At 44.7% G+C, this 10,004-nt stretch overlaps 1 protein-coding gene across 4 annotated transcripts; it reads right to left on the reverse strand.

The window, feature by feature from the left end:
- Positions 1–4,486: 4,486 nt before the first annotated feature.
- On the reverse strand, positions 4,487–7,931 carry LOC125513920 (iron-phytosiderophore transporter YSL15-like). Of its 4 annotated transcripts, none has more exons than XM_048679130.1 (8): positions 7,775–7,931; positions 7,200–7,619; positions 6,935–7,104; positions 6,457–6,554; positions 6,206–6,340; positions 5,928–6,117; positions 5,706–5,823; positions 4,487–5,618 (listed from the first exon to the last, which is right to left on the reverse strand). In XM_048679130.1, exons 2-8 carry the CDS (start codon positions 7,591–7,593, stop codon positions 4,687–4,689), a joined length of 2,037 nt encoding a protein of 678 aa, XP_048535087.1. In that variant the 5' UTR covers positions 7,594–7,619; positions 7,775–7,931; the 3' UTR covers positions 4,487–4,686. The 4 variants fall into 4 exon arrangements, with proteins under 4 accessions (XP_048535087.1, XP_048535088.1, XP_048535089.1 ...); XM_048679131.1 differs by having other exon boundaries at positions 7,200–7,622; positions 7,775–7,919; XM_048679132.1 differs by having other exon boundaries at positions 7,735–7,883.
- Positions 7,932–10,004: the final 2,073 nt, after the last annotated feature.

Consider the following 10,004-nt stretch of genomic DNA (forward strand, 5'->3'; position numbering starts at 1 on the left):
CCAGCTCCATCTACATCAACTGATGCCTTCGTCCTTGGAGTTTTATCTACACCACCACCTGAAGACCAAGCCTGAGAGTCGATCTAGCACTATGCATTTTTATGAACTTTTTGGTAACTTGTTGCCAAAGGGGGAGAAAATGCATAGATCATAGGCTTCGAGAGAGAGTGTTGCTCTTTGTTCTCTCTTGTTTTTTTGGTGGTTGAACTTTGTTATTTGCTTGTTTGAGATACTTTATACTTTTTGTGATACTTGGATGATCATGTGTTTGATCATATGCTACCTTAATGCTTGTTGGATGACATTATCCTTTTATATCCCCATATGATCATTCACTTTGCTTGGTGATGAGTGCATGTATTTAATTATTATCATTTTGAGCACTCCACCAAGATGTATGTGACATGGAAGAGTAACCCATGATCCTAACTCATTGTGCATTTGCAGTCCAAAGCAAATCTTAAACTATGCACAAATTTAGGGCGAGCACTTGCTTTTCACATACTTCTCAAAGCGACAATGTTTTTCATTCTTATTATCATTTGTCGAAGCTTTGATCTATATGTTGTCATCAATTACCAAAAAGGGGGAGATTGAAAGTGCAACTATCCCTAGGTGGTTTTGGTAATTCCTAACAACATATAGCTCATTGAGCTAATGCTATTTCAAGATTAATATTTCAGGAAAGCTCAATGATTGGCATGGCATGGATGAGAAAAGTGGACCCCTCAAAATGCTAAGGGCAAAAGGATTGGCTCAAGCTCAAAGTTCAAGACTCTACATTTTCTATTTTAGTGATCCAAGATCACATTGAGTCTATAGAAAAGGCCAATACTATCAAGGAGGGATGAGGTGTTGCTTAATGAGGCTCTTGCTCAAAATGCTTAGTGATATGCTCCAAAGCCCTCAACTACTTTCTCACATCCACATATGACCTAAACCAAAAGTCAAACTCGGCCCCACCGATTCTTTCTATCCGGCACCACCAAGTTCAGATGTCATAGCCATTGCCACAAACCCTAGGCAAATCGGTCTCACCGATAGGGATCTCGGTCTCACCGAGATGGGATTGTAATCTCTCTGTTTCCCTTCGTAATGTTTCGGTCCCACCGAGATGAGCGATCGGTCCCACCGAGATTGCAATGTAAACTCTCTGTTTCCCTTTCGTAACATTTCGGTCTCACCGAAATGAGCGAATCGGTCCCACCGAGTTTACCTGACCAACTCTCTGGTTAGCTTATTACCAAAATTGGTCTCACCGAGTTTGTGTAACCGGTCTCACCGAGATTACGTTATGCCCTAACCCTAACCATATCGGTCCTACCGAGTTGCATATCGGTCCCACCGAAAATCCTAACGGTCACTAGATTTGCTAAATCGGTCCGACCGAGTTTACCAATTAGGTTCCACCGAGATTGGCAAGTTGTGTGTAACGGTTAAATTTTGTGTGGAGACTATATATACCCCTCCACCTCCTCTTCATTCGTGGAGAGAGCCATCAGAACGAACCTACACTTCCAACTTACCTTTTCTGAGAGAGAACCACCTACACTTGTGTTGAGGCCAAGATATTCCATTCTTACCATATGAATCTTGATCTCGAGCCTTCCCCAAGTTGCTTTCCACTCAAATCTTCTTTCCACCAAATCCATATCCTGTGAGAGAGAGTTGAGTGTTGGGGAGACTATCATTTGAAGCACAAGAGCAAGGAGTTCATCATCAACACACCATTTGTTACTTCTTGGAGAGTGGTGTCTCCTAGATTGGCTAGGTGTCACTTGGGAGCCTCCGGCAAGATTGTGGAGTTGAACCAAGGAGTTTGTAAGGGCAAGGAGATCGCCTACTTCGTGAAGATCTACCGCTAGTGAGGCAAGTCCTTTGTGGGCGACAGCCATGGTGGGATAGACAAGGTTGCTTCTTCGTGGACCCTTCGTGGGTGGAGCCCTACATGGACTCGCGCAGCCGTTACCCTTCATGGGTTGAAGTCTCCATCAACGTGGATGTACGATAGCACCACCTATCGGAACCACGACAAAAACATATGTGTCTCCTATTGCGTTTGAATCCTCCAAACCCTTCCCTTTACATTCTTGCAAGTTGCATGCTTTACTTTCCGCTGCTCATATACTCTTTACATGCTTGCTTGAATTGTGTTAAGATTGCTTGACTTTTCCAAAGTTGCTAAAATCTGCCAAGAACTAAAATTGGGAAAAGGATAAGTTTTATTTGGTCAAGTAGTCTAATCACCCCCCCTTTAGACATACTTTCGATCCTACACATGGTGATGCATAGCAACCTGAGGGGAGAGTGTCGTCCATGTACCCTCGTAGACCGTAAGCGGAAGCGTTATGAGAACGCGGTTGATGTAGTCGTGCGTCTTCATGATCCGACCGATCCAAGTACCGAACGTACGGCACCTCCGAGTTCAGCACACGTTCAGCTCGGTGACGTCCCACGAACTCCGATCTAGCAGAGCTTCGAGGGAGAGTTCTGTCAGCACGACGGCGTGATGACGGTGATGATGCTACCAACGCAGGGCTTCGCCTAAGCACCGCTACGATATGACCGAGGTGGATTATGGTGGAGGGGGCACCGCACACAGCTAAAAGATCAACTGATCAACTTGTGTGTCTATGGGGTGCCCCTGGCCATGTATATAAAGGAGCAAGGGGAGGGGGCGGCGGCCTCATAGGGTGCGCCCCAAGGGGGGAATCCTACTCCTACTAGGAGTAGGTTCCCCCTTTCCTAGTCCAACTAGGAGGGGAAGGAAAGAGGAGGAGAGGAGAAGGAAAGAGGGGGCCGGCCCCCAAAGCCCTAAACCAATTCGGTTTGGGCCTAGGGGGCGCACCCCACACTTCCTTGCTGCCCTCTATTTCCACTAAAGCTCACGAAGGCCCATTGACCCTCCCAGTGAATTCCCGTAACTCTCTGGTACTCTGGAAAATACCCGAATCACTCAGAACCTTTCTGATGTCCGAATATAGTCGTCCAATATATCAATCTTTACATCTCGACCATTTTGAGACTCCTCGTCATGTCCCCGATCTCATTCGGGACTCTGAACTACCTTCGGTACATCAAAACACATAAACTCATAATACCGATCGTCACCGAACATTAAGCGTGCGGACCCTATGGGTTCGAGAACTATGTAGACATGACCGAGACTCATCTCCGGTCAATAACCAATAGCGGAACCTGGATGCTCATATTGATTCCTACATATTCTACGAAGATCTTTATCGGTCAAACCGCATAACAACATACGTTGTTCCCTTTGTCATCGGTATGTTACTTGCCCGAGATTCGATCGTCGGCATCCTCATACCTAGTTCAATCTCGTTGCCAGCAAGTCTCTTTACTCGTTCCGTAATGCATCATCCTAATCTTGATGACAAAGGCTTATAGTGATGTGCATTACCGAGAGGGCCCAGAGATACCTCTCCGACAATCGGAGTGACAAATCCTAATCTTGATCCATGCCAACTCAACAAACACCATCGGAGACACCTGTAGAGCACCTTTATAATCACCCAGTTACGTTGTGACGTTTGATAGCACACAAAGTGTTCCTACGGTATTCGGGAGTTGCATGATCTCATAGTCATATGAACATGTATAGTTATGGAGAAAGCAATAGCAACAAACTAAACGATCATCATGCTAAGCTAACGGACGAGTCAAGTCAATCACATCATTCTCTAATGATGTGATCCCGTTAATCAAATGACAACTCATGTCTATGGTTAGGAAACATAACCATCATTGATTCAACGAGCTAGTCAAGTAGAGGCAAACTAGTGACACTCTGTTTGTCTATGTATTCACACATGTACTAAGTTTCCGGTTAATACAATTCTAGCATGAATAATAAACATTTATCATGATATAAGGAAATATAAATAACAACTTTATTATTGCCTGTAGGGCATATTTCCTTCAGGAATAACACGGAAGAAGATGTCAAAGTCGTCACACGAATAGCCAACCAATAGTTCTCATCAAAAGATACACCAACTGCCAAGATATGAAGAGAACCAGCATATCTAGGGTCACAAGCTCTCACAGGCCCTTCGTTAATTGGTGTCAGATCGAACGTTGTTGAGGTAGGGAGACACCTTATTCCAATACACCATCGCCGCGCCACCTTGTCGATGTCACTAGGGCACAAAGACATAAGGAAAAGAAAACAAGACAGGTGGATCCCCACTCCTCCTGTCACCGTCGAGGCCGCCAGATGGGAAAGAGGAGCAAGACTGTGGCAATGGCGTGTAGGAATGTTGTGGTGGCTAGGGTAGGATTCATGGCAAGGTGAAATCTGAACGAGTATCATTTACATGCTTAGCTGTACTCGGTGCATTAACAAGTAAACACAAGATATATACTTGTGAAGGTCATATACTAAGAGAAATATCAAGTTATGTGAAAAATGTACAAGCACAAAGTACATACTATGTATTCACGTCAACTTAATAGTCACACCCGATTAAAGTTATAATCACAAGAAATATCAATAATAGGGAAAATCTTCCAGGTTGTAATACTGTAAAACCACACACCATCATCTCTAGACAGCTCAAGTACTAAAACATCTCAAATAAACACAACACATTGCAAATATAGTTCAGGGAGGCACAACTATGGAAATTCAACGCATCTTTGGTCACTAGCACACTTTTCGGTTGTTTAGGCAGCAGGTAGAAACTTCATGCAAATTGGTGGTTTAATCTTGGCAAGAGCAAGTATTGAAGCAGGAAACGTCCATATGCCATCCCCACATATCAAAGCGGATGCAACTGCGGGCACCATGAAGCCAGCCTCCTTCTTGTTTATCTTGGTCCATGCAAAAACTATCAAACTCCCGAGGCACATATCAATAGCAAAGCTCCCACCTACAAGGAATGGAACTGCCATTGCCATTGGTAGGGGCACATACTTCGCATACTTGTGTGGCATGACATCTCTTGCTATACTGAAAACTGCCGCAAATGCGAAAAATCCGCCAGATATTGCAAGGCAATACTTCGGTAACACTGAGAAGCCCTCCACACCAAGTATTGCCATATTGCGGTATATGAGTGCATAAGGTGCCTTCCAAGTACCATATGGGTTACCAATATCAAATGCCTTGTAGAAGAGCATGAACGTGAGGGGGGCGATAATGCAACCCATGGCTGTTCCAATAACTTGTGCAATCATCATCGATTTTGGTGATGTTTGAGTGAGATAACCCGTCTTGAAGTCTTGCATCAAATCGGCAGAGATAAGCACCAGCTGCTTGACTAGGGTGCCAGCAACAAGGCCTGCAATGACACCATTATCCTTGCCGGCCCATCCCGCAAAGACAAAGAGAGCGATCTTGCCATAGTTATATCCCATGTTGATGTCGGTAAGCCCCGTACCATAGGAATTGGCGAATCCAAGCATGGGGGCAACGACATAGGCTATAACAACATAATACCACTTCACTTGTTTGAACATTACTGGTATGGTAACCACTGCAAGAATGCTAAACAATGCATAACCGGTGTATGCCATCCAAGAGGGGATCTGGCCTCTCTTAAAGATCTCCTGGCGTTGAAACTCCTCAAGTGAGACTGTATCGTCCACATTTTTTGCTGCAATTCATTCGCTCAACATTAGAAAAAAAAAACTCATTTCTTGATTGGTGGTGCACTGAATTTTATGTTGTCATTTGTTCTTACCTTTGTTGTCAACCTGCTTGCGACTAAATTGTTGATACATGCTCATAGCAGTGATGCCAACAATTTTTATGAAGTGGTACATGCCATCCCCCATGATGAGAGCTATGCATATGAAGGCCTAGGTGATGACGAAATCATGGTCAGTGACATACAAGTTTTCATTACGGCATGCTATTAATTTATGTGATTGTAACTAAGGAAAAAGAGAGTTGTGGTAGATACCTTGTAACCGTACAAACTTTTCATGCTGCTTTCTGGTGCTTTTGCAGGGTACCAATCCCCCTTGTGTTTACTAATGAGTGGCCACATTATTCCCCATGAGATAATTGCACCAAGGAGGGTAGAGATATTTACTATATGTGGGCAAATCATCCCGGCACCAACGTATGTCATGCTGAAGTCAAAGTAGAATCTGAAACACAAATATTAAGCTGGGAGTTAACGGATCACATGCCAGAAATTATGACGACCCACAACGAGAAACAAGTCAAAAAAATTACGTCTGCTTCCAAGCCTTCAAACCGAAAGTAGGGAACTGAACAAATCCACAAGCATCGCCTCCGGTGTAGAACCATTGGAAGAAACTCCATAGAAAGCTACCCCCAAAGTATTTCAGGAATCCACGGATTTGCTTCCTGTCATGCGTAGAAGGTAGGATTAATTCATAAAGGTCAAGAACTCACTACGACTTGCTTGTTTTAATGACTGAAAGGACAATGCAACGAGCATAACTAAGTCACAATGTACATACCTTGAATTCTTGTCCCCTACATCGGTATGAAACCCATTTATAAGAATAGCAGTTGCAGTCCCACTTGGGTAAACTAATTTGTAGTCAACGACCAATACCTGAACACATTATGTCAAATCATTGAGTGGTCAAACAGATGAAAACCGGGTTTCACTGCTTGTAGTCAGTTGTTAGAGGTGCTCTACATATGTGGATGTAATTTTTATTATTTTTGGTGTTCGTTGTACTGCCATGATTGAAGATGAATCGAAATTTTTCTCAAAAATAAAAGAAAGAAATGAAATGAAAACCAGGCTCGCAATTGTCTAACGTGTAACCGATTGTGTTATCTTCTTAAATTTGTATCCGTTCTAAACTTAAAATACAACCGTGCATATATATCCGGTGTGGATGAGCTAATTTAATGTACTAACGTGCTAGTATATCGTAACACAGTGCACACAAAAGGTTGGGAAAACGGAAGAGAAGAAAGAGAGACCTGTCTGAGGGGAATCAAGGTGAGGAGGCCCCCGAAGCTGCAAGCGAGGAGGAATCCCGTCATCCAGCCTATCCCTGGCTCCTTCCAGCTTCCCGGCACGTTGCCCGGCGAGTCTCCGGCCAGCTCGTACGTCTTCTTGTTCAGGCCCAGCAAGGTTGACCCGAACCCACCTGCAGCGCGCCAGTCACAAACACCAATCAATGAAGAACTATACTACATAGACTGGCGTCATGGCCTCCACGGCCAGGAGTGATGCGGTGCTTACCGGCGAAGGCGATGGTGTAGCAGGCCACACCGCAGGTCTGGACGATAGTGTTCTCCTGCCGCGTGAAGGGGCGGGACACGATGCCGAAGCGGTCCAGCAGGCGCGTCCACCCGCGGAGCGCCAGGAAGGAGAGCAGCGCGGCGGAGACGTTCAGCGTGGGCACCAGCCCGGTGGTGAGCGCGATCTTCATGACGATGACGGTGTAGATGAACCCGATGAGCAGCGCCGCCACCATGCCCCGCACCGTCAGCTCGTCCTGCCACCGCGGCATGGCCTCGAACTGCCACTCGCGCGTCGACGCCAGCGCGGGGTCCGACTCCCTGTCGCCCTCCAGGGCCTCGTCCTTGTCGATCTCCGGCGCGATCTTGGTGCGGTCCGGCGCGATGACGTCCATGGCGACTCCGCTCCTTGCCTCCGCAGCTGCTGCCACCGGAGCATGAAACCAAGTTAAGCAAGAATGAAAATAAATCCTTCTTCACCAGACCAAATTCTGCCCAGCAATTTCGAGCAAGAACTAGCAGGGAGCATCGCTCGCCTCAACGGTCAAGGTCGTACGGCTCGACTGATCACTGTACCGTGGAAGAAGAATCACTGGAGGCTGCAGCTTTCCAGGAAGTCGTGCCCCGTTTCCGCCCACGAGGCGAGCTGCAACCGTGTGCTTTTGGGGTGAGATTGTGATGTTAAGCATGGCCGATGCCACGGTTTTTATAGAGAGAATCATTGGGAAAAGTCCACCCGCTTACTTTTCCAAGTATCTGTAGATTATTTATTCATGGTGTAAGCGGATGTTCCTGACCAAGTACTACAGATGATGTAGCTGCGGCCCAGATTTACAGTACCTCGGTGACCCATCCGAAGCTGATCGGCAGTGCTACAGGATGTCATATTCGCGGGTTCCTTTGACTCTGGATCACTGATAAACTAGTAGGAAACTGTCGTGTCAGTGTGTACCAAGACTCCCTTCAAAAAAGAACTGTGTATAAGCTGTCGGACTCAAAGAGAGTTGTTAAAGAAAGTAACAGAGAAGGAAGGAAGACAGCCAGAGGGGGGCTATCAGTGGCGGCACTTTTCGTGCCATCATGCCGTAGGCTTCATTCCGAAAGTAATTAATGGACCACGAATTCCTTGGACATGGAAAATCAAAGTACCTTTAAATATTAAAATTGTTATATGGTTTGTTCATAGGGAGATGATCCTCACCAAAGATAATTTGGCTAAACGAAACTGGAATGGATGTAAGAAGTGTTGTTTTTATGATAAGGATGAAACAATTCAACATCTTTTTATTTCCTGCCCTTTCGCGGCTTTGATTTGGTGCACGGTTCATGTTGCATATAATTTGCCACCATCAACAAGTGTCTCAAATTTGTTTGGAAACTGGTTGGTTGGTATCAACAAAATACTTGAGGGTCATATCCATGTAGGGGTTTGTGCCTTACTTTGGGCAATTTGGAATTACCGAAATGATTGTGTTTTTAACAGGTCTCGCTCTATTAACTTTTTGCAAGTTATCTTCAGAGCCACCACATCGATCCGCATGTGGTCATCACTTCAGCGTGGTGACGCTAGGGGGCTCATGGCCTTTGGGTGCAACCGTCTGAAGGTGGTTTCACAGGCGTTACTCAACCGGTTTGGCTGGCATGTCACTAATAGATTATGTGGTTAAGTCATGTAATCTTTCGTTTTGTACCCATCATTTGTGGTGTTTTTTTGCCGTTTTGGTTGATACTACTGTGTTTTTAACATGTCTCGCTCTATTAACTTTTTGCAGGTTATCTTCAGAGCCACCGCATCGATCCATATGTGGTCATCACTTCAGCGTGGTGACGCTGGGGGGCTCATGGCCTTTGGGTGCAACCGTCTGAAAATGGTTTCACAGGCGTTATTCAACCGGTTTGGCTGGCATGTCACTAATAGATTATGTGGTTAAGTCATGTAATCTTTCGTTTTGTACCGACCATTTGTGGTTTTTTGTTGTTGTTGTTTTGGTTGATACTATGTATGTTTTAGATCAATAGGTTGAAAGGAAAAAAACGACTTTCTTGGACATGGAGCTAATGACATGTATTAGGGAAAATCACCTATTGATCATGCTAGGATATCAGACGTGCCGGTGCGTCAGATCCATATAAAAGAACTGAAGAACGTATTGTGTTCATGCAAAAAAGGGACTATTTGGGGCTAAAAACAAGGACTATTCTTTTAAGCATACAAATTTTAAAAAAACTAGTGTTTGTGTGACTTCGTTTAATTAGCTGAAGAAACCAGCTCTCTCGAAGCAACCGAAAGTTGTACTTGCATCCGAATTGTAACTGAGCTTGGTTTGCATTCCTAAATTTTGACATGTCTCGAAATACTAGAACTTTTTTCGATGAGATTTAGTTGACACTTAACGTCGACATCGAGATGATACAGCCATAAAAAGTTCACACCCAACTAGTTGTCAAAGAGAATAGTGTGACGAATAAAAGAACAGTAGATTTTAGCAAGTCAACGAGAGAAAACAATGTTCATTTATGCAGCTTGGAATTGGTACTGTATTTCCCTGTACAAGATACAGCACAACAATACGCCTGCTTCATGCCGCTTTTTGTGCCTTACCTATGCGATGACAATTTTGGCACGTACAATATGTTGTGCTCCAGTTGACCCTGGCTAAAAGAAATACAATGTCCTTCAGTTTAAGCAGCAAGGGCATATCAAAAACACAAGTTTAGGCACCAAGCACTAAGCAGGAGTTGCGAAAGAGTAAGAAAAGTAGTGGTGGTGTGTGAGCAATAATCTTGCCGCAGGGTGCAAAGGGAA

The sequence above is a fragment of the Triticum urartu genome, chromosome 6 (assembly GCF_003073215.2).
Source record: "Triticum urartu cultivar G1812 chromosome 6, Tu2.1, whole genome shotgun sequence".
Taxonomy (NCBI): Eukaryota; Viridiplantae; Streptophyta; class Magnoliopsida; order Poales; family Poaceae; genus Triticum; species Triticum urartu.